The sequence below is a fragment of the Ornithodoros turicata genome, chromosome 1 (assembly GCF_037126465.1).
Source record: "Ornithodoros turicata isolate Travis chromosome 1, ASM3712646v1, whole genome shotgun sequence".
Taxonomy (NCBI): domain Eukaryota; kingdom Metazoa; phylum Arthropoda; class Arachnida; order Ixodida; family Argasidae; genus Ornithodoros; species Ornithodoros turicata.
The window spans coordinates 47,480,770-47,505,470 of record NC_088201.1 but is presented as its reverse complement, the minus strand read 5'-3'; the positions used below and the strand labels follow the sequence as shown (position 1 = coordinate 47,505,470).

Sequence of the window (24,701 nt, the reverse complement as noted above, 5' to 3'; positions counted from 1 at the left end):
GTGACTCGCGTCTCCCGAGGGGTTGAGCAGGTCAGAGAAGCGTGACACAAACCCCCTCGCAAAAAAGCGTGCTACAGGTGCTTTCAAATAGCAGCAAACCTAAAGAAGAACAGCTCCTTATCGTGGGAGGAAGGGAGAACACTTTGTCACGGACCTCGTGAGGCAGACAGGTTGTCGGCTAAACCCCGTTGATAGTGGTGCTGCCTGTAATCTTCGTAACGGCGAGTAGAGACCTGACTTGGGCATGGTTTCACAATCACGTGATGAACGTAAGGTCCGCGGGTGACGTGATAAGATGTTTGAAATACAGCAATCCCCTCTCTGTCCTCACTCCCCTCGTCGTAGGGTCGCGACCACACTTCGTTCCAGCGTTTCTGCGCTTGGGACCAGCATGTACCCATTGTTTTGGACAACCAAACCTGCCTCCAGCACAGTTCAACAGCAGGGCGTCACCATTGACGGCACTGAACACCAAGACAACATATTTCTATCGTAGTCACTATTTATGGAACTGGTTGCAGCTGATGTATTTCGCAGTGACCAGACGACTGCCATACCAAGCTGTGTCTTGGCTGGAGAAAGCTGTAGCACAATTCACTGTCAGTAGTAGGTTATCGCGTCCTCTATATATCGTGCTGGGTTGACAGACATGGAAGTATGATAAAGGAGCAGATCAGGGAGAACAGCTTGGTCATGGCAAGAAATATGATGGCGTGAAATCCAACTTCGATTGCGTTGAGCTGCGCGATAAACTCCCGAAATCGCAGAAAGTAACTTAGAAACGTTGCACCACGGTGGATTTGTTATGTGCGCTCCAACAGGCTGTGTTGGTCAATGAGGCATGGAAGTGTGAAGTTTACCTCGAATCGGGGAAGTCACAGCTCTTGAAACGTATGTTTCAGAAGCATTCACAAGTTTCACTGAATGAGTACTGGTACGAGAGGCAAGACACCAGGCACTATTCTTGTAAAGTACTTCCTAACCAAGCACAATTCTCCTCAGACAAAAAAGAAAACACTCAGGGATTACTTCGCTGGAGGCACACCATCATTCGCACCACCGATGCCCCTAGCCTTTCCTTCTTCTTCACAGCACTCTCGAGCCCCATGACCAGACTAACGCAGCCTCGTCAGGCTGACGAGGCACGAGGTTTACCCAGAATTCACCTGCAGCTATGTGGAAAGACGATATTCACAAAGTATCCTGCTGAAATCACGTGTCTCTTCGTCCAATCAGCTGCTTCACAGAACTTGACTAGAGCATAGCACGTGCGTTTGCACAACGAAAGCTTGCGTGCGTTCCAGGCAATCTCGTGCGAGCTTCACCGCCGTACTAAGAAATAACGTACAGCAGCTCCCCGTTCATACTGTAGGTAGGGCCAACGTAGGCATTGATCGATAATCCTTCAATCCACTCCCGTTTCTCCAGCAATTGATTTTGCCTTTTTACTTCTTTTGCTCGGTGTCACGTTGAACGGCATTAACGTCCAGACCAATCCCACAAGTCGGTTTTTGGGGCCGCCCGTCAGCGGCGTTATCTTCAATGCGGTACGTGCGGCTTTGTAAATGAATCGTCAGGACGGACGGTGTTTTCGAATGTGGCGTGTGTTGGAAGCTCTGGTGATCTCGCATAACGGACAGAGGAGCCTAATATGAAGCAAGGACGAGCATTTGTTAAACTTTTCCTGCACTCTAAACTGTAATCGCGGCTGCTAACGCAATCCGCAATCTTGATCAAAATCCTGCTTCAGTCATCACGCAACCTATCAGGAGTCACCGTGTACAATATTTTTGCTGCCCTGTGTATTGTCACCGCACAATCCAACTTAGGAAGACGCCCTGAAAAAGGAGGCATGGGTGATGCGGGACGACCCGGACCGATCTCCTGGCGTGACGTAATTAGGTCCGTGTGACGTAACATCAGCGTGGGGAGCGGAGGTCCAGGAGGTCTTCTTTCTCATTGAAATTCGTCTGCTACGGACACGGCGTGGCGCTGCTTTTGTGTGTGTGTGTGTGTGTGGGGGGGCAACATCACGCCACCGGGCCTCTCTGAAGGAGCTGAGGAGTTTCTTGGTAGTGTGCACATCAAAGACTTCACCCTGAGGACTCGCTCGCGCGCGTTACGTGTCTGCTAGGATCATTGTTCTTGCGGAAGAGCACATGTTTCTGCTGTGCAATATGCCGCAGCCAAATTTGTGGCTAGCTAGGCCTTCACTGCTGCTTTAAACTGCCCCATTCCGAGTTTAGTATGGCCAGAAGCACTGGCAACACCGCCTACAAAGATGGAGCAACGTAAGCAAATTGCAGCAATGTAGTATCATTTGTACGAAGTATGATAATTAAAGTGCCACTCCGGACTCGGAAAACAGGTTCCATTTTATTTAGTCCATGAAAAGAAGGTGCCTCAAGGATTCTGTATGCAAAGTTTCAATCCTGTTTACGAACGCTGTGCATTTCTGTCAATTTTTGGAGATCTGCTGAGCCTCCAAAAATTTCGATGACACGAAGAGCAGGTGACGTAATCATAAGCCCACAAATTGCAATGATGTCATATTCTAGGAGAGGGCACTCCTCCTAGCAACGACGCCCGCGTCCGGGGAGGGTCACGTAGAGAAATCACGTGACGCTGATCGAAAGAGAGGAAAATGGGAGAGATGTCTTCTCCCTCCTTGTGTTTTCTTGAAGGTCGGAGGATATGTCACGTGGGGCTGGGCTCCGCTAACGGAGTGCAAAAAGTGAGCCCCCCGGAAGACGCGAAGGGCAACAACGTTGCCAGATGAGAGCCGGGCGCTCCCTCGGAGCCTAACATGACGTCACAGTTCTCAAAAAAAGTCAATAAAGTTTCTCTAGCTTTCGCATCACATAGAGCCAAAATATTTTGCAGGAATGTAAAGTGAGACAAGAAGATTTCAGTAATATAACTTTGGTAGGATTCTCAAGACACGAGATTTAGTCCGTAGTGGTACTTTAAGGATTTTATTTGACGTGACCGCCCGCCAGAGTTCGCCACGCCACGCTTCACCGTCGTCACTTAATCATAGTCCGACGGGATAGAGCGGAGCGACGGCACGATATCGTTTGACGCATCCGTACCACTTTATTTATCAACACGTCCCCCACCTTCAAATCTTTGACTAACTTGCCTTCCAATACTTCTTGTATTCGTCGATTGATGAGACGAAACATTGTTTGCTTAAACGGCGACTTAGGATAATGACCAATATTTACTGCGCAATTGGAGGTGGGGTCACAGAGCGCACGGCTCTGAAGTTCGCGTTTTTTCCCCCTGCACTTCTTCCATTTTTTTATCTCTGTCATCCACTTGACGTGTTTCGTGCAGACTCTGATGATCATTTGCGGCTTCGAACGACCAGCGCCAGTGCCCTGTAGTCGAAGCGCTCTGCTCGTTGGACGACAGCTGGCGCAGTCGCTCGCCGCCGTCCCACTACGTTTAGCTTCATAGTTCATACCGCCGAACTATAAACCGAACGACGGCCGACGGCGTCGCGCAGCGGTCCGGAGCTAGGGTTGCCACCTTTCGTAGTGAAAAATACCGGCTGAGGGAGAGGAGGTGGAATAGGGGAAAGGGAAGTGGGTGAGAGGTGGACGAGCACACACACACACACACAGAGAGAGAGAAAGAGCGAGCGTGCTCGCTCAAGATAATACGAGGAAACATGTGTTCCTGTGTGTGGCTGTATCATTGATGCTAGAAATAACAATGACAATAGTAATAACAATGAATAATAATAAGAATCAATAACTAAGAAAACGACTGGTGACTGCGGAGCTGGGTCTGTGTTCCAGATTTATTCAAGCTGTAGTGGAATGTTGAAGAGAAAATCCCGTAAAAGCCCTTATGAAAGGTCTTGAGCCACAAATACCGACAAAAGGCTGCCGGTATCACCTTCCTACCGGCAACCGGCAGAGCGCGCAAATAACCGGCCGTGCCGGTATAATACCGGCCTGGTGGCAACCCTATCCGGAGCGCGTCGTGCCTCGTTCCGTCGGACTGTTAAACTCGCAGCAGAGTTTCATTCAAAAAAGAAGAAAACGAAAAAAGAACAGGGGGTGATTCGTGGTGGCTAGTATACGGCAGCTTCCCTCTCACATTTTCGCCGTTGGATAGGCGACAATGGACAGCCAAATCCGCGTCGAAGAAAGACCACCACATGTAAATGGGGAAGGACACGCAAGAGTGTTCCTCGCAGAGTAACAGATATCGGTGTCACGAACGGGAACAGGGTTGCGCGAGTCACGTGTTCACGAACGCAAATACATCGCTACTACGAAGAAGACCATTGATGTGAATGATGAATCATTTCTGTGGCATAATTTCAGCCGCTAGGCGGCGCAAAAAAGTGAAAGGGTTTGCTTGGCGAAGAACCGCATTTACGGACGTTGTTGTGACGTTAAAATATAATAAAATTCTTGAAAAGTTTTAGTGCCAAAAAATCTCTGTAGCGTTTTCTGTATCTTCTATCTATTCTTCTATTTTTTTCATGGCGAGTTCTTTTTATAATTGTGCCCCCCCCCCACACACACAGTACCCTACAAGCGTTCTGACCCTGCGTCCATTTGGAACACCGCGTTGCACGCATTTCAACATGACTGGTCTTAGAAGAGTTTTTATACAAGATCATTGTACATTTCAAACGGACGAATGTTGTTTGGTGCTATTGGTCGCTACTACGATTGTGCTCGAGAACAGTTGTTACGAGACATGTTTCATAATCAAAATGAGATAATATTAACTGTGCGTATATTAACTGATTACGTAAATTACGACACCTAGTGAGCGCATCACAGGTTTGCTGTCCACAGCCTCACATTACACCCCCGAACAGCCCCTCCCCCCCCCCCCCCCAAAAAAAAAGTTTGGCGACCCCCCTCCCCGTTCTTTCCCGTGTAACCATTACGTGGGGAGGAGCTGCTATTTCAGCTTTAGATACATGTTTGCAATGAATGACCCCCCCCCCCCATTTTCATATTTACATGCAACTCACATTTGTCAAAGTTCTGCTTTTATGTAGCAGGTACCAGTTGGTAGGGAACGACTCTACGTTTTCGTCGCCTAGGGTAATAATCAATCCATTCAGTTTCATGCACATGTTGCGAGAACACAACACGTTCATTCGTTCGTGTTGCGTGCTTTTTATATAACGTTAATGCGCTGATTCTGCTGTACTTCACGAAGAAGTAAAAAAATAAATATAGTACGTAAAGTCGAAGAACAGTCTCTCTTCGCTATAGCAGCTTCCCGACAGGAGGCCTTTGCTTCGATACCCGTGAGAAAGATTGACAATATATTTTTTTCTTTTTCGTTTTAGCGCCGCGAGGCAACTGTGACTATGAGCGGCGTATAGATGTAGGCAGATGGAGAGAGGACAGTAGGAAGGGGTGGGGGACAGGGGGGTTAGTATGCGTCCTGGGCCGACTGACACGATCTAAATGATGGACAACGACTGAACCTCATAATGTCTGGACAACGTTGTCCGCGTCATAAAGAACGTGGATGACTCTCCTAATGATGATTTAAAGATGGCGTCGAGGCAGATTGATTGCAACGACATAAATTCGGTAAGATTCTGAAGACACGAGGTTTACCCCGTAGTGGCAACTTTAACGATGGCAACTCTCCGTCAACCCAAGTGGAACGTTCTCCCTCATCAACCATGTAGCGCCTGACCGGACCCCGTCCGATTACCACTTATTTAGACCACTGAGTGATGTTTTAGGAGGTAAAGAATTCAACAATAAACGACGAAAGCTATGTTTCAGGTGGACGTGCGATGCATGCGCGAGCTGCGCCGCGCCGCCGCCATTATCTTTGGTGGCTCTCGGCGGTCGGAGTAGCACGGCCGGGGCGCCCCTGGTTCGCGTATTCCGTGCGAAAAATGCCCCAACGATGCGCGGCCGTTGGTTTCACAAGTGCATTGAGTTCTTAGCTGCCTAATTTTAGTCTTCTTATCTTCAGCTTCATGGGTTGTTTTTGCTCGTTAATCACATAAAAGCCATTCTTGTACCGCTGAAAGGGAACACACCCCACCCCTTTTGTGTACAGAGACCGTAGATGTTTAATATGCCTGGTATGACTGCTGCCTTGTAAAAATATACTAGGCCTTGACGGATCTGGTTCCACATTTCTTTGCCGTTATCTTAAGGAACATCCGCAGTGTGTAATCCGCTTGCACGTGCTTCCTCATGCACATTCCTCATGCTAACCCGCTTTTTCACGTCCAAAAAGCGGTCCAAGGGCCTGGGTTATTCACCATAGCCCGTTCAACAACTTGATAGGTTTTTCTGTTCTGACACATAGTGACTAACGACCGCTGTGGCGTCGCTCATGATCTCAGTTGTCTCGCGACGTAAAACACCCAATTATTATTATTACATAGTGACTAAACACACGACACATGCTTTTCACCCCTAATCCCCAACACTTTGTCAAATAATAATTGACATTTAATAAACAAATAATAAACATAAATCAAATAAATATATGACATTTTTGGATTATTTATTCGCGTTGAACGTGGTCAAAATTTAACAATGTATTATTAATGTTTGCATTTAACTGACCATTGTATAGGAGAAAGAACAGTTTTTGTTTAGTTACTTTGTGCCTATGTTCACGTGAATCTAAATTTGGTTCTTGCAACTTAGATGTAACCGAAGAAGACCTTCGAAACCTAGACAATATAAGCCGGGGAGCAGGTCCTTGTACTGTCCTTTTTTCTTTTCTTTTTTGATAGCGTGTATGTGTGGGAATCCCAGAGTGCAGATGCATACTCCAGACAAGGTTAAACGAATGTTTTATATGGCTGATAATTCAATATCTTTCGTTGTACCTTGGCGAAATTTCCTTCGTAGCATCCACAGACTTCGAGTGGCTTTCGCGCGGCGATCCCATTTCAGCTCGTTCCCTTTAAATATGTTGCCAGCAGCGAGAAGGGTGCCGAGAAGAAGCACGGATTATCGGCGGTTCCCAACACGAAGCCATTTTCTTCAATATGTGTCCTACTGGTCCGCCGGATTGTTCCGCACTGTTCTATTCAGCTGTGCTGTTCGTGAATGACAAAGATATGCAAATAACCAGTGGTCTCCCCTCGTCAGTTGAAAAAGCAAAAAAAAAAAAAAAAAAGAGCAGAGGACAGTGGTTGCCTGTTCCGTACGCTCGAGTCAAAAGTTACAGAACAATAGGTGCGGACGACACACTGAACTCCCATTGGCCTCCCTTCGAACAAACGTCTTCCGAATAAACGGCTTCGATCATCCGGCTTTCGATCAAAAGGCCTTCGACCAAGCGAAGTTCGATCAGACGGCTCCGATCACACGGCCTTTGACGAAATGGGCGGACAACGCGCAAGCCACCAACCGTGTTTTGGACTCCTCCCGCTAGAGGCGCTTTTCAGCTCTGAGAAAGGTCCATTGAGACAAGTGGAACACACAACAACGATGGGCGAGTGAATTACAGTTCAAAGTGACTGTGTAGAAACAGATTATACAAAAGATACAATGTATACAAAGTACTAATTGTGTTGAAATTTTATGGAAATGAATTCTCGCTTGTATTTGACCCGCCCGCGTAATTCATTATTGTAATGGGGGTTAAAAACGTTGAAAGGAAGCCTTCGTCTTGCCAAAGAACACGGTTCTGCTGCTAGAACTGCTCCTTTGCCTTTCCATAAATTGGCTTCTGATTTCACGGTATATGAGTCAATGTTTCCAAATCTCTCCACGTTCCACTTCCCGTTCTAACGCTAAGTACAGAAACAAGCAAGACTCTTCACTGAAACACTTCAGGATACTTCTTTATTTTTAGCACGCTGCCCTTGGAAATATTCTCTCTGCCGAGTTTGGTGCCGGTTTACGGTATATCTGAGCGTGGTGACCTGCTCTCCAGACTTCAAGGACAACCAAGTCGGAGTGTCGTCACAACCGTTCCTTGATTTATTTATTACGATACGTCTAGGGGGGCCCTATGAGGCGCTTTACATGAGCGCACAAGTGTATGGCAGCGGCAATACACTTCGGTATAGCTTGAAATAGCAAACCCAAAGTATTATTCATTTGATATGGGGCAATAAGAAAGTAAACAGGGGCGGATCTATTGAGAATCAGACATGAGTAGCAGCATTCCAGTCATGTGCGGTTTTCACACACAAAAAAAAATATGCGTAAGCAATAAAGATGAAATGAAAAGAAGCGTTCGCGAAAGGTATTTAGTACGACAGATGAGTCGTTTTACATTTTGCGGGTGATCTAGTCTAACAGAAATGTGAGTGGCTGGAAACAATATAAGAGTAACGTGTCTTTGTGGAAGATCTTGAGGAAACTTCAGTTGGAAAGAATGGAACTCACACTTTCTATCTTGGGCATATTCGGTGTAATTGGAGTAACATTCCTGATATGGGATCCTAGATAGGAGACGCGTATTCAGGTTTAAGACGTATTAGGAAGGTTGTCGGTTCTTTGTTTGCAATGTCTGTAGCTAGCAATGCGGCTAAAAATAGCAAATAACGTTTTCTTCTTACTCTTTTTCGCTCATCTTAAACCCGCAGGGGCTTTCTTATTTACTACACAAGTGGAAAGCTCCCCAATGACATGCTCTTCCCCATAAGACCTCCCCCTTAGAAGACTTAGTCCTTGCGAGCAACACATCGGCTGCTGAGCAGATCCTTGATGTTGACGAAGAAGCCAAGGCGGAGGAAGAACTTACCGACGAGGACCACGGGACCTCTTACTTAACTACCATGTATATCTTGTACGAATAAATAAATCTGAAGTCATTGAGACATCGAGGGGAAAGCCGGAAGCGGACGACGAGTGTTCTGTCAAGCTGCCCTGTTGAAGACATGATCAGTGCCAAGTCGACCATCAGAGCTGCCATGGCAGGGCAAACGTGCTTTAATTTTTTTATGATAAGTGCGACCAGCACCACGCACTCCATGTTGCCGAAATTTCATCTACATCGTGACTAGGGTGTCGAACCGAACCCGAACCGAAAACCGTACCCGAACCGTTATTTTTGCCGGAACCGAACCCTAACCCGAACCGAAATTTTCGGAACACTGCTGAACCCGAACCGGAGCAGAACCATAAAAAATAATAGCGGTAACCGGTTCGCAACAAAATGGTTCGGACATAGAAGTCAGCACAAGAGTTCCTCTCTATCCCCGAAAGAAGACACAATGGTATCATCGTCACGCGCCTATATCATGAATTTCAGAAATTTTCACCTAGCAGTCAGACGACGACGTATAGTAAGTATACTTTCAGCATCTTTTTAAGATGTTGAAGCTCAGTTGTCCTTGTGAGCGCCCAGGCTGGCGCCCCACGCACGCGGTGATGCGGCGTCAACTCTTCAGAGACGAGGTGCCACGCGGACGAATGCAACAGGAATGGAGTAGGCCAGTTATGTAGCTCTACACGACGAATATGTGATCAAATAAGCGCCCAAGATTTCTTTTTACACGTGAGCAGTAAAAATTAAACAAGTCAGAAACATGAGAAGTGGAAAAGGAGCGTACGCAGAACGGTGCCTGTTTGATTGGTCGTGGTTTGAAAAGTAAATGTCGTTCTGCTTATTGGTAGTGCAGTTGTGTCGTGATACATTGCCTTGGTGAGGTGGATTAACTAGTACACTGCTGTGAGCTCGGACAGAGTAAGGCTGGCAGGCTTATTTGCGACATGCTTCAGTACGGCTTCAGATCGATTCACGCTACGAAGGCAGTGTGCCGGCAAGTACTGTCGTCTATCTTACGCTGTCCATCTTATTAGCCTTCCTTTAAGTTTATCTTTCTGGCACTGTGCGTGTGAAAAAGAGATTTTGGGAACAGAAAGTAGCGGGACAACACCGCTTCATCAGCGTGGACTCTATTTGCAATAAGTGTTCATCCATTTCTTATTTCTCTCGCTAAAGAGCTACCTCACCACTAAAGACGTCAATGCAGACAACAGCAGTAAGCTATTAGTCACGCATTTCCTGATAAAAGCAGTTTTATGGAACATATAAAACGGAAGCGTTGAACCGGTTCGCGAACCGGTTCGGTTTTTGGCGTGGCCGAACCGGAACTGAACCGGAACGAAATCAAAACAACCCGAACCGAACCCGTATTTTTTGCGGTTCGACACCCTGACACATGTGAACAACCCTGATTAGTTGCATTGCTAAATTTATATTGCTTTCCTGCAATATTCAGTAATGTGGACGACCCCGTGGACCGTGTGCCGTTTCGAAAATGTTCCAGTACGATCACACGTGGAAGAAACATCGATTCGAATATAGAATTCCGTATGCGTTTCGAAAATCGAATCGAATATAGAAATATCTGCTTCGGTATTCGAAAAATTTGAATATTCGCACATACCTATAGTACAGTGCTTCATTGTGCAGAACTGCACACGAAAAACAACTGTGAACTATCCTCCGCAATTAGGCACTTGCACTTTCAGCACATTGTGCTGATAGTTCACACGTTGTACGCGTGCGTCCCGCCTGGCAACCTTCCCGTGACAACTCATTTGAATGCGTTGTTCCGCATGTCTCTTGGAGAACGCGTACTTGTTGGTGATTGACAGAAAGAGGCGAAGTACTCAGTCTTCTTATCGGCTGACTGCGTAATAGCGCATGACGCCAGAGCATCAATGGCCGGCTCAGAATCATGAGTGTCATCTCACGCTATATCTCTCAAATACTGATTGGGAATATGCCGTCATCGATAAGCAGTCATTCCCCGTCTTATCAAAGCGCTTGTCATGTCGAACCAATCCTACTGATGAAAGAGAGAGAGAGAGACTGACAACGGACACTCAAGATGCGGTAAACGAAATATATGATTTGTTAACGCGGCTTCACTGTTCATGTTCCCATTTTAAGTAATTTAGATCCCTTGCAGCGAAACTCACGATATGGGAACACACTGTAAGAATTAACAGCGGGAGGCAAACACATAACGTCAGGATAATGCTACTTGCATGCATCTGTGTGTATGTGCATATACACGTCAGTTACAAGTGTCGGTGTATGTGCATAAACACGGTAATTACAAGTGTCGAATTAATTTAAGACGTCATTAACTGATGCATACATATGATCCTGCGTGCATTACTTCACTGGAGACAGAACGTCACTGACAATCCTTCACAAAGTCATCGCCAGGTAGGAAGTTATATTGCGCCTTATGTGCACGAAAATTCACTGCATCTCTCTCCATCCCTCTCACTGGATGTCTGTTTCACGAGCGATCGTCTTCCAAGACGGCGACGTACTGCTTAGGAAACAAACATCTTTAATCAAGCCTCCCACGCACGCGTGCAAGAGCGCCGGCCTCCAAAATAGGCATTCCTACCATGCACGTTGTCTTCTTGGAATCAATCCAAAACACCCGCGAGCATGCAAACAACCACAGGTTGACTTAACGCTGCCTTATTTGCTTTTACACTGCGCACTATAAATGTATAGCTTCACAGCGTTGATTGTAGAAGGAGCCTGCTTCCACGATCAACACTATAGCCAGTTAACACTCACCGCATATAACCGCTCCTCGCCTCCTGTGCCGCTGGTACAGCTGCAACGTCGAGCACGTATGCGAAATGAAACGCTTCATGGCGCCCATCGTATCAGTACCTCACTTGCAACGACAGCCCTGTAACCGTATGATTGTTTTTTAACGTGTCACGCTCAAGTTAATCTGATGGGTATCACGTTATTCCGATCGGAAGACGGCTGGACGATCGACACGGTATAACGGAGAACACAGTCGCCATTACCCGTGCCGCATCTTGCCGGGAAGTCGGAAGCAGACGACAGAGGGAAAACGACGCTTCGCTGAGCGGGTGGAGAGTTTATCGAGAGAAAGTACGCTCAGAATGGGGGAGCGCCGCGGCACAGATTATCATGGCTGGTGGGCTTGTAGGTATGTGTGCACGTAGGCTGACCTTGACAACGCCGACAACGGTAAAGTTGCGTAAATCCGGTATGAGAAGAAGGAAAGCCGAAAGCATGGTAACGAGAGTTCAAGATGGCTGCGCCCACGGCGGGCGCCGTTTATCTGTGCATTGGCGATATTTGCGCTGGGACTGGAAGTGCCTTGGGAGAGAGAATATGTGTCTTCGGTTTTATGGTTAGGTTCTCACTGCGAATACTTCAGGACGGATGCATTAACTATCAAAACTGTAGAAGGGCACGCTAAGAAATCGAAACTTAGTTGGCAATGCGAAAGAGCTAGCGCGCGCGAGATGCATGAGCAGGGAAGACGAAGCGTTTGCACCAATTCTTCAAACGTAACGTCAGGGCTAGTGTTGGTGATCTGCATTCTAATCATGCGGCCTGTGCGTCTCGTTTAACTGATACCATCCGGTACAGCGCATCTACCAGTCGTTATAGTTAAAAGGAACCCTACCGCTGGAGCGATGGGGATGACGGCGGCTCAGTCGACGGATGGCGAGGACGGAGAATGGACACTCGGACGCTTACCGCGTGGACTCTAATTTGGCCTCATGTGAATATCGCAGATGATGTGACGACGACGATGTTTTCAGTGTCTGTAGCCTATGGCAGATCTTTGGTCGAAGTTTGGCGATGACATGTTCTTTTGTGTGCGTGTGTGTGTGTATGCATGTGTGGAAAAGGGGTGGTTTAGTTACGAGTTGAGATCCGCTTTTTCGTACACATTGAAAAGTCTACGCCTAGTATACAAATATGTCTCCGTGACACTTCATCAAATGTTGGACCGCGAGAGGCTTTTCCAGGGTAGATGATTTCAAATATAAAGAATATGTAATGGCACCAATTGTTTCACCCTCTCCTTCGTTTTGATTTTCACATTTTCTATGTAATCTATACTTTCTCTTTTCTTCGAATAAGATTATATGATGCCACACCGGATCTGTCGGGGAAAACTTCCTTATTTTTCGTCTCTTATTTTTGTGCACATTCCATTTCGCATTTCCTCTAAATGTGAACGGATTTTCTGAATAAGTATGGGATGACTAGTACCACTGTAGATTAGCATGTACATAGTGCGTCTATATAAGCGTTGCGGTACCACTTAGAAAGTGAATCCAAAGCTCTTGCTTGCACAGAGGACCGCATCTTAGCCAGTCAAGCGCGAACATAAGTGCAACATTGCATTCCCCACATCACCACCAGCAATGGGGTAGAAACTTCCCATTCATCATCTCACAATAAAGTTGTTGTTGTTTAGTGCAACACCAAAAACATCGGGAAGATCACGCCTTCCAACGTCGTAGACGAACGAACCACGCGAGTACAAAAGTCGTAAAAAATTATCCAGCCTTTGGCATTTGCATAATTTTTCAGCACCACCTGCAGGAAAGTGATTCTGTAACCGATTTTTTAAAACGACAAATGTTTCAATGGCTTTTCAAAACTCACACGCTGGAAGCACAGACACGATGCTAATTACTTTTAATTTGGCTATGAATATTGTGAGGAAGAAGATACCCTGTCAACATTATTACCTCCGCCCAGTTATTATTATCTGACGTTTCATCCTCAGAGCCCGTTGTGTACAAACTGCCTTTGTGGATCGGTGAAGGACTGTGGGACGATATCAAATTAAACATGGTTGGTTCGACGTCATGTCTATGAGGATGAATGATCGGTTTACGGTAATTTCGGGTAACGATTCCAATGTGTCGATATGTTTCGCACCATTTGCGTTGGTGGTTCTGCGCATGCGCAAGACACAAGCAGGCTTTGCGCATTGCGCAGAACCACCACGCTATCCCGTACGTACGCAAAGGTACTAAAGGTAGGCGTACGTTATACTAAAACCCACTTAAGTGTAAAAAGAGAGCTTCATGATCAGGCATGATCAAACCGGTGTAATATGCATGAACATTGTTTATCTTGTAGGAGCTGTCACCAGGTGCGTAGCTAAATTTTCTTTCGGGGGTGGGGGGTGAGGCAAGATAGACCAAGGGGAGGTGGCACAAAAAAAAATTAATAAAATCTATCTATCTTTGCTCCCACATTTACGAGGCAACATGGTGATCGCCAGTCAGTGGTGATCACATTTCTTGAACGCTTCAGCGAATCACCTGAGCCACCGTGAAAGAATGGCGCCATACATAGCTGCTATACTAGGAAACCGTAATTTTTTACTCAATCAAGGGACTAATGAACAGATATATTTTAATCCACACATTGCAAATGCGATATTAAAGCCTGATCTCCACGTGACGTGCTCGAACCACTGATGAAGCACAAAAGTAATCACAGCGGGCGCTACAGACCTAAGTATATTTTACTTCCGTTGTTGCTGTGAACAACAAGTAATCGCCAAAGGAGCTACAGTGACTTCGATATCTCCGCCCTCACTTCACGTCACAGAAAGACGTCACACGTAATTGAGGCAAACCCTTTTCGCGGTATGTTTCACGATCTTTGTTTTCTTCTTTTATTTTTTGCTTGCAAGGAGCTTTGTGCATCACCGCTACATATCGGCGCTTATCGTACCGGGGAAGGGTGAGACCCGTGCCCAGCAGAATGAGAGCAGTGATGCGGCGAGCGACTCCGAACACATGAAGGAAGAAAAGAAAGCAAAAAAGAAATACAAAGCAAAGATTGTGAAAGATACCGCGATAAGGGTTTCCTACGTCGCGTATGACGTTTTTCTGTGACGTTAGGTGAGGGCGGAGATATCAACGTCGCTGACGCTGTTTTGCCGACCACTTGCGGTTTACAGTTGACGACAGCAGTCAAATAGTTAGGCCCGAACCACGCGCTGTGATTACTTTTGTGCTTCATCAGTGCTTCGAGCACGTCATGTGGACATCAGGCATTAATATCGCAACTGTGAAAAAATTCGGTTTCCTAGTAACAGCCCCGTCGAGTAATCAAATGACAAAAGTAAAAACATCCTAAGGCAACTCCCCTTTTTTAATGAAAATTTGTAGCAGATAAAAAGAAACAGCGTGTATAAGGTGGCCTACATTTCGGAGGGCTCCAGGTTGTATAGCAAGAGAGCGTAATAGACGCGAGGAAAATCAGCATGGCGAATGCTGAAACTCATGGCTGTGGCATCACCTCAGATGTCTCCGCCAGTGAAGCGGGAGAGGTCATGTATAGCTTATGAGAGGCAATGGGCTTCTTCTCTGACGTTAGAGCCGGGCCCGTTTGCACGAACTTTGAAGAAATTGCTCAGTGCCGTCCTCAGTAACTTTTGGAAGCGCTTTACGCGCGAGGAGTGTTCAGGACTGTAGCACAGGTCCAAAGCACGTGTCCTCAACGTTCGTGCAAGCGGGCCCTGGACGCCGAAGCTTGTTCAGGGGTTTGTATCTTTCCGACTACGCCACGTAGGAAAACATGGTTTCTTTCTTTCTCACTAATCTGACGTGTAGTACAATGTATGCATGGTGTCATGAACTGGGTACTGGGTCTTTCACGAAGATCCCCCAGCTGAATAGTTCGAAAAGGCTGACGCTGTCGAAGAACTTTCTGTTTGGTAAACATCCTTGAGACATCGGCCAAGAGCTGGTCAGTGAATGGTTCATTTGCATACGCTCATTAATAGAATAAAAATCCTAACTTTTAAATTTCGCTTCGGACTCCTTCAGCACCTATGCCGTAGCGATCGGGACAATCAGCGAAAAAAAAAAAAAAACACACAGCGACATTTACCGATTTTTTTTTAGTAATTAATTGGTTTCAGCTTACATGTTTAGTGTAGCGCAGCAATGCGCTCTTTCATTCAACTATGCGGCTTTCAATCGCGTGTTCATCCGCCTGGTTCGCACACCGGTGTGACGGAAGGTATAATGAACAGGAGACGCTTCGGTATTCCTAAGCTGCATGCATGGAAGAAAGCTGAGAAGGTGGATCCTGATCTGGCAGACAGTCTTGCTGCTGTCACGCAGTACACTTTTTTACGCATTTCGGCTATAAACGTCTTGTCCCGTGGCACATACCTTTTTGGTGTAGTTTTGACACTATACAGGGAGGAGTTCCTAAAACACTTCTTACATGGCGCATTCTACTCGAAGCACCGTTTCAAGAGGCACATTCTACACAAAACACCATTTCAGGGGCTGTATTTCGTTTAAAACACCTTATTCAGATGGGTTTTCTCATAGCGCCTTTACCGACACTGTTAATTATTACACCTTTCAGTTTGGTCTATACAGAATAGAAAAAGGTGCTTATCTGCAAAAACGCCCCTTTACACGCTGAAAAGTGTAAAAAAGATTACTGTTCATGTAGTTGTATGAATAAGGGAGACACATTGGGCAAAGCCGACTGTCCATCGATCAAAATAACAATCTATTCGAAATACCAATTCTAGTGCTCCTGCCCTGCAGCGTATCGTCACTTAAAAAGTAGAACATGGGAAATATGTAAAGGGTAACTCATTTTTTTACCGAATCTAGAGCATGTATAAATGCTAGAGACACTCAGTTGGAATTCGTCGGTGCCTCTTATGATCCTTGTACAGCGTATCGGGCAATCGCGAACTTTCGATTCGACCTATAACGGAGAGATATATAATGGATATGAGAATAACGGTCAGCGTCCCACAAGAACACTATACGCCTCATTCTGCCATTTACATGCAGTTTACATGCTACATGGTGGGAAATCCATCAACACGGATATGCATATATTGTCGCTCTCAATAATGCATTAAGTAGCGAGTACTCGTATGTAACGATTTTTTTATTGTTCCGTTTTTTTTTATCCGCAAAGTTCACAAAGTTGCATAGTTTCTCTACTGCACCGGACTTTTGAGCGTTATGAGGCAATTTGTTTTCAGATTATCCTTAAGTAACACAAATTCTACCTTTCGTCCCGAAATGACCACAAAAGCACTCAATCGGCAAACTGGACCTGTGGTAATTGTATCCGACTCAAAACCCGCCCTACTGTCCAACAACTACGAAGAACATTCTGTATAGCATTACAGATTCTGGAAATCATATAACAACTAAATGTCAAAGGCAATACAATAGCTGCGCACTAGGTACCGCTACGTCAGGGCCTACCTGGAAATGAGAGAGCCGGTACATTGGCCAAACAAGCCACAAAACTTCCACCAACACTGCCTGCCATCGCAATGTAACGATCAAGCGCGAAATGTCATTAGCCACCTTGTGTGTCGCTTTCACCCCGACGCAACATCAAAAAGAACGGCTCCTCTCCTCTGCATCACGAGGGACTTCATCAGAGAGGAAACGTCGCTGCTGATGGGATTAAGAACTCGAAGCGCCCAGACAAAGGATGTCTTCTACATCTCAAGCCGAGGAGATGCATTGTACCTCTCTTGCGGCGCAAAAAAAAAAAAAAAAAAAAAGAAAAAGATAAAAGAAGAAAATAAACATTCTGCTCCACTGCAGAAAATACAAACGTCAGGGAAAACGCCTCGTGAATAAAAGAAAAAAAAAAAAAAAGAAAAAAGAAGAACAAAAAAAAAAAAAAAAAGAGAGAGGAAAGGTTCATCCAGCACCTTTGACCAGAATCACTCAGTTATCCCACGGGACCAGTGTGGACACGACGGAAGCCACAGAGAAATACTACTGGGGCTCATGAGGGAGAGCGACGTCATGGGAGTCCTCTAACGGCGAGGGGTCAAATTCCCACACAAGTGAAGATCATAGCCAGCCAGATGTGAATATTGCACAGCACGGGACCTTTCCGTGTGTTACGTGTTCAGTTTTCGTTTTCTTTTCTCTTGTCTCTCTCTTTTTTTAGCCGTTTGTGGCAGGCAGACCGCCGTTTCATAAACGTCACGCACGTCACGAAAGGGACTAAAGGTTGTGGCAATGCATGTAGTCCCCGAAGAAGTAGAAATACTTTTTTTTTTTTTTTGTAGTATCGTAGATTTACTATGTTGATATTTCGAGTATCCGATCGAACGTTTCCCAATATCGTATCATAAGATAGTGCTCCTCCAATTAAATTCGACGCATATACTCGATCTCAGCCTTTCTGTATGAAATATTTATGGACATTTTACTTCTGTGGCGTTTTGCACTTTCTGTAATAAATAGTCTTCACCCATTCTTCTCTCCCTATCAATTTTACCAACGAAGGAGAGGAATCGTTTGTTGCCTTTTTAGAGTTAAAGCTGGACGGTCTCTGTCACACATGAAACATTCACGTGTTTACATCCATCGTGAACCACTGTAGAACGAGCTTCGTAGCGGTATGCGCAGCCGAAAGCTTCAACCGCAGAACCGCTGGGCTGCTAGGCATCGTCCTTACTTTAGAAGGCTTGCCTAGAAATCGAGTGTGTTTATACGTATTATGTATTCTCTCTTTTTGCCTGTTCCTGTCATGGCCATTCATTGGGCTGTCAGCATTGAACCTCAGTAAAAACATTCTGAGTACAGACCAGGCGAAAGCTTTATAAACGTCAAACGCCAAAGTCAGTTGAAATTACCGTAAAAACGGACCATACAGGTCAACCTTTAACTTATAAACTGTAAAAAAAAAAAAAACAAAAAAAAAGAGAGAGAAGGTTTTTACACTACGTAAAAGGATGCCTGTTTTGCGTATTTAGTACGTCTGGATTTCCTCAAGATCTAAAGGAGGAGGGAGAAGAAAAACGAAAAAAGAAATAATGAAAGAACAGGAAAACGTCTTTTATATCGCAAAGAATTTGACATACGTCATCAAAACTCAAAAGCGTACAAATAACCACTGGTATGTGCATTTGCTACAGAATGGACACAGGTAAGGCTATGGTCGCGCACCAACTGATATTATACTGCTTGCTATAGTAACCTTCCATGCCAGTGTTTCATGCATGTTCACTAAATGAAATAACAACTGAGTTTAATGAAAATAGAAAAAAAAAAAAAGAATGACGCGCACTCACGATGCCAGCGTTGAACCGTCAACCTGAGAGACTTAACGATGATTGGCGCTTGCTTGCTAAAAAGGAATAACTGTTTTACGTAATCTGTAACCTGCTTGGGGTGGCAAATATTTTGATGTGTCAAAGTTTCCATAGCCTCTTTTTATATATACCGGGTGTTTCAGTTAAATCACCGGGCTAAATAATTCGCGAACGGGTGCACCAATCCACGAACTTTCTTATAACTTTCTATACGTAAACCGAAACCAATTAATTACTGCAACAAATGACCCGCTTCGGTGGCAGATTTTTCTCTAAAAGGTGTCCATTGAAGGTCCCAAAAGGGGTAGAACCCATTTTAATGTCGACAGCGCCCTGGTTTAGAAGTTACGCTTTTTTACGAAACTCATTTACATTTTTATTTTAATAATGAGCGCCTTTCACTCATTCACACGGTGTGCAGCTTGTAGGTGGTATCGGACAGATACTTGTAAAAAAGAAAGTTCGTGGACTGGTGCACCCGTTCGCGAATTATTTAGCCCGGGGATTTAACTGAAACATTTATATGTATATATTTTTTGCACGTTTCGAAACGCTTCTTAGTGGCGGTATCAAATCGTTGTTACCTCCGTAGCTAAATTAATCCGTGCGCACACCTATTAAGGGACTATGGCGTAGTCCTTAATTTACGGAACGCGATTAGCTTCCCTAATTAAGGACATACTAGAATTAGCAGCCAATGGCGTCTTAGCTTGTGGCGCCAGTCATCGATCTCTGCAGCGGGATCAAGCCCACAGCGACAGCCTCGTGTTTGTGATAATGAACTCCTTCGGGTATCGTCTTCTGCGAGTCTTCCCCGGTTAGGGCACCGGAAACATGAGACCTTTCGCCTGGTAACCAAAAATAGCCATCCCATGTTTGGTTCGAAAATTGCGAAGATTTGCGTTGCACATTTTATGTCGTTCTGGAATTAAATAACGAGTGCTTTCGCGGATGGTACAAGGGCGTGCAGTGGATGCGCAGATGGTCTTCCCTGTTGTTCACGGAGAAAGAAATCTTTATGTACGCTCTTGAAAGAGAACTTCATCACATATCACGCTGAAGGCGAACCATTGCACAGAATGATACCGTTAACACCTGATTTGTGGAAGGCGCGGGGTGTACGCCCTTTTGTGAAAGTTAACATAACTCTATAACTGTCACAAGAAAGCGTACGCCTCCCTCTTTTCAACAAATCAGGGGAGAGAACGATTTTATTCGGGATGATGGTTGGCTAGGAGCGTGTTATACGCGGTGAAGTTCTGTTTTAAAAGTGATAGCAACCTGTCACTGATGGATGTTACAGGACGGGGCTCAATAAAGATACGTATCAGTTCCCCCTGAAGTCGGCCCAGGACGCAAACGCCTCTGTCCCCCACTCCTTCCTGCTGTCCTCTTTCCATCTGTCAACGTCTGTATACCGCTCACAGCCACAGGTGCTTCGCGGCGCTAACACACACAGAGAAAAAAGATACTTATCGTTACTTCTGTAATACTTTCCCTATTTATCACCGATTATTTTATCCCATGAAACAAACATACCCTGCTAAAAAAGACATATAGTGATTTGAATTGATCCTCTTTTCTCTAAACTCTTAAAAATGGGGGGGGGGGGGGGAGGGTCGAGGTAGCTTGCCGTTGTTGGCCGCACTCAAGTGGGCATCGTCACGACTTAAAAATGAGTTTCAAGTTTCAGCACATAGCACGCTCCTAGCCAACCATCATCCCGAATGACAACGTTCTCGCCCCGGATTTGCTTAAAACGTGAGGCGGAGCCTATTTTGTACCCATTGTGCACGTGCATAATGGTACAAAATAGGTTCCGCCTCCCGTTTTCAACAAATCAGGGGCGAGAACGTTGTCATTCGGGATGATGGTTGGCCAGGAGCGTGCTATGTGCTGAAACTCATGTTTAAGAGTATACACTCTTAAAAATGAACTTCACCGCATAGCACGCTCCTAGCCAACCATTATCTCGAATGATATCGTTATCTGCCCTGATTTGTTGAAAACAGGGGGCGTACGCCTTTTCTGTGACAATTATGAACAGCATAAGTGTCACAGAAATGGCGTACGTCCCCGGTTTTGAACAAATTAGGGCAGATAACGATATCATTCGAGATAATGGTTGGCTAGGAGCGTGCTATGCGGTGAAGTTCATTTTTAAGAGTGTAGGCCACAAGGTCCATGTCGTCATGAACAAACAACAACTTCGCAATTTCTCGATAACGTTCTTTCTTTTCATTTTTGTTTTTGCTTCACAGACCTCACTTCCATTTACACGCCGTTAAGTTGCACGGATCACAAGTTCCCAACCAGCAACAGCCGTTTAGGAGTCATTTGCGAAAAATATTACGCTCTATAGAAACAGAACTTCACCGCACAACACGCTCAGAACCAACCGCTATTCAGAATAATATCATTCGCTTGGTTGAAAATCGGAAGTGTACGTCTTTCTGTATCAATTAACAAGGCAAGAGAACGAGGTCGTTCTGTATGGCGGTTGGTTCTGAGTTGGTTATACGTAGAGCTCCGGGTTTTCGGATCTATCCGATAAAATCGGAAAACATACGCCCGTAAAATTTAAGGTAATTCTATTTATCGGAAAATACACTTTTTTGGGGGGGAAGGGGGGGTTCCAGTAGCCGAAATCTCAGCAAGAAAAGCCATGCCTTGATGACTGGTTGCCTGGGTTCGTTTCCTTTGGTGTCGAGAAATAGAGAGTTTTAGGAAATCGTAAGCACCCTCCGATTCCGTATCGCCGTCAGTCAATCACATATCAGCAGCGTGATGTCAGCCAAAGGAATCGGGCGATTGGCTTATCATGTTATCGGAAACGTTATCGTGAATGTGCTACGTTTTCCTAAAACTCCCTAATAGGGAGTTTGAGGAAAACGACTGACTGGTTGACTGACAGCGATACGGAGTCGGAATCGGAGGGCGCTTATACGATTCCCTAGAACTCCGCATTGCAGGTTACCAGTTCCCGTGCGACAAGGAATGGTGGCTCTTTTGACACAAACCCACTGTGCCGCAGTCTTTATCGCTTTCCGTGTAATACGGGTGATCTCCATCCTTTCCTAGAGGCAACGCGACATCCAACTCACTGAGCAAAGTACCCTATTTAGTGAGTCTATACTCGATCTAAGGCCATTTTGTGGTCATTTCGGACATTTCCCAGGTGCATACTTGGAAAGCATCCCGCGTCTATGCATATAGAGTTTCCCAGCGCCAGATGATTGTAACACAGATGTCGTTCTTTGCAAATTCTGGCGCATAACAGTAAGGGGTATTCTCATTCCTTTGCGGAGTATGTCCTTTCACAGCTATCGCCTTTTCTCCGAATTTCAAATATTAACTCAGTTGTAAACTACTAAACGACGAAAAACTTCGAATCCTGTCAAAATAATAAACTCAGAAAAACATTCGAGAACTCGGAACCCTATAGTTATATGGTGGAGTTCTGTTTCTAGAGTGTACCTTCTATACTGCCAACGACAGACGTTACTGGGTATGACGAATACCGCTCGATAAGCACACTTCATTATACGGAGACGTGCAGAACTCTCGTGTCAGAAAAAGGAAAAGTGACAGTGCGGTCAAAGAAACCTTTGCATCACGTTCGAATTGATCTGTCCACATGCGTTTCTTTTGGGCGAATGTAGTCGATCATGTGACAGCTGCACGAACAAAAGCAGAATATTTTGCCGCAAAATCAGGAGCGAAAGCTTTCATCGTCTGTCCAATGGAAAACGATCTGCCCAATGGTCTTTCATCCTCTTGTATACGGTCTCCCCAATCGAACGGTTTTTCGTTACGGAAACGCCTGACAACACATCACGGAAAGTTTGAAGATATCGACTAAGACACGCGGCGCATAAGGGCTAATGAATGGGGGAGTGCGTCGCTTATTGAAAGGAAACGAAAGCAATATTTTCACGATGGCACCATTCTCTTGAGGAGGTGGGAGGAGGGGCGAGCACGCAATGTTGCTTTTCAAAGGCGGATGTCTGGAACACGCGGTTCTGTCGCTTCACTCTAAGTTCCATGGAGCAAAAACATTGAAATGGAATGATGAGTGTTTCCTTGTAAATCGAAAACAGCACTCCACAAACCAAGACATCATTCTGTCTTCGCTTGTGACGTACCGACGTACGTCACATGTCGTACTACGTACCTACGTACTACAGTACAGTACGCACTACGCACTGACAATAGTGACTTTTAGTGCATCGTACGCTATCGCGTTTGCGTACGTAAGGGATAGCGTGGTGGTTCTGCGCAGTGCGCGAAGGTCTCTTTATAGTTTGCGCGTGTGCAGAACCAGCAGAACCACTGCCGCTATCCCTTACATACGCGAAGGCGATGGCGTACGGTACACTAACCGTGTACCGACCAGCCCAATTCAAAAGGCTTGTGATTGGAACGCTCAGTTGGCAGTAGGCGAAACGTGGCTCCGTAAACATGTAAGGTTCCGGGTTTCCGAAGTTTATTTTTTGCCATACAGTATTCGGACAGTGCATTTCGGAGTTTATTACTTTCCGAAACTTCGGAGTTTTTCGTCGTTTATTTTTTACGGCAGTGTTAATATGGTAAATTCGGAGAAAAATCATTGATTGGGAACCGCCATGCTCACAAAAGAATGAGAAGCGTTCTGCGGCAGAACTTAGAGAATGACATCTGTATGACGATCACACTGCCGACGTGAACATCACAAAATCCAAATAATTATTGACACAGTCGCCAGGCAGTATTCGCTTCCGTCCCAGCTTACTCTCGACGTTGCATCAAGTATAGCTGCCTTTTGAGCGTCATCTGTGCTTCTTTGTTAACTTAATTTTTTGGAACCAATTATACGGCACGCTGTTTCACCCTCCCCCACCCCAGAGCCGGAAAGTTATCCCTGTTATCAGAGCGCTACATATCCCTTGGTCCTTCACGCTGGAATTTGATGATGTATCATGCGATAGAGGTGAACTTTTGTTAACTTGGAACACTTATATTTATACAGTTTGTAGTATTGAGGCACGTCAAATTCCGATGAGAGTTACTGATACGGGCAACCATGCAACAAAGTTACTGGAAAAATGTCGAAGCGGACACAAATCTCGAGTGTGAAAACGTGTGGTTGCGTCCAAAGGAAATCCAAAACGTTATTTTTCGAACTTAGTAGAAGATAGAACTGCTTTCTTTGAAATAGTTTGAAATATGATCTGCGACCCCTGGAAAAAAAATCGACGAGAGTGGTGGTGGTGAAATGGGGCCCTTAGGACTGCAAATGTCCCAGACCCCTGAATCCCATACGCACACGCTCAAGCTAATTTTTGCGTACCAGTGGTGTGCAGGGTTGCCATATTTGGCTACTTTGCGCCAAATAGGCTATTTTCTGGCTACTTTGCGGACACTTCTTTTCACCACATTCAAACTTCTATGTACACTTTTAAAACAGAACTTCACCACATAGCACGCTCATAGCCAACCATCATTCTGTGTATTGATTTGTTAAAAAAAGGGGAGGAGGCGCCTATATCTGGGACACATTGTCTTGTCTCAGATAGGCGCCTCCCCCTGTTTTGAACAAATCATGACACAGAATGATATTATTCGGAATGATGGTTGGCTAGGAGCGTGTTATGTGGTGACCAGCTCCGGTGGCGCAGCGGTAACGCGTGCGCTTGGAGACTGGGAGGTCCGCGGTTCGAATCCGCGGGCCGGCTGTGCCGTCTGGGGTTTTTCCTGGGTTTCCCTCAGATGTGTAATAGGCGTATGCCGGCACAGTTCCCCTGAAGTCGGCCCATGGACGCAGCTATCCTCCCCCCGAGCGGATTCCGCTCGGTCT

General features: G+C 45.5%; 2 protein-coding genes across 6 annotated transcripts in view; one reads left to right on the top strand and one right to left on the bottom strand.

Annotated features, from left to right (window-relative positions):
- Window positions 1–8,620, top strand: part of LOC135378167 (exosome complex exonuclease RRP42-like) — a 40,118-nt gene extending 31,498 nt beyond the window's left edge. The window contains exon 9 of the mRNA XM_064611088.1: window positions 8,564–8,620. Coding sequence (XP_064467158.1) covers window positions 8,564–8,605 — 42 coding nt within the window. The 3' untranslated portion in view covers window positions 8,606–8,620. The remainder of the gene's footprint in view (window positions 1–8,563) is intronic.
- Window positions 1–24,701, bottom strand: part of LOC135378168 (carbonic anhydrase 1-like) — a 76,688-nt gene that overhangs the window by 13,126 nt on the left and 38,861 nt on the right. Inside the window, exons 1-2 of one of the 5 annotated variants that reach the window (XM_064611091.1) lie at window positions 12,407–12,507; window positions 11,533–11,650 (exon numbers count right to left, since the gene is read on the bottom strand). The exons of 2 other annotated variants lie outside the window; for them this stretch is intronic. In XM_064611091.1, the coding sequence (XP_064467161.1) occupies window positions 11,533–11,620 (88 nt within the window). In that variant the 5' untranslated portion in view covers window positions 11,621–11,650; window positions 12,407–12,507. Of the gene's footprint in view, window positions 1–11,532; window positions 11,918–12,406; window positions 12,508–24,701 lie in introns of those variants that run through there. 2 more of the 5 variants (XM_064611092.1, XM_064611090.1) reach the window with 2 other exon arrangements.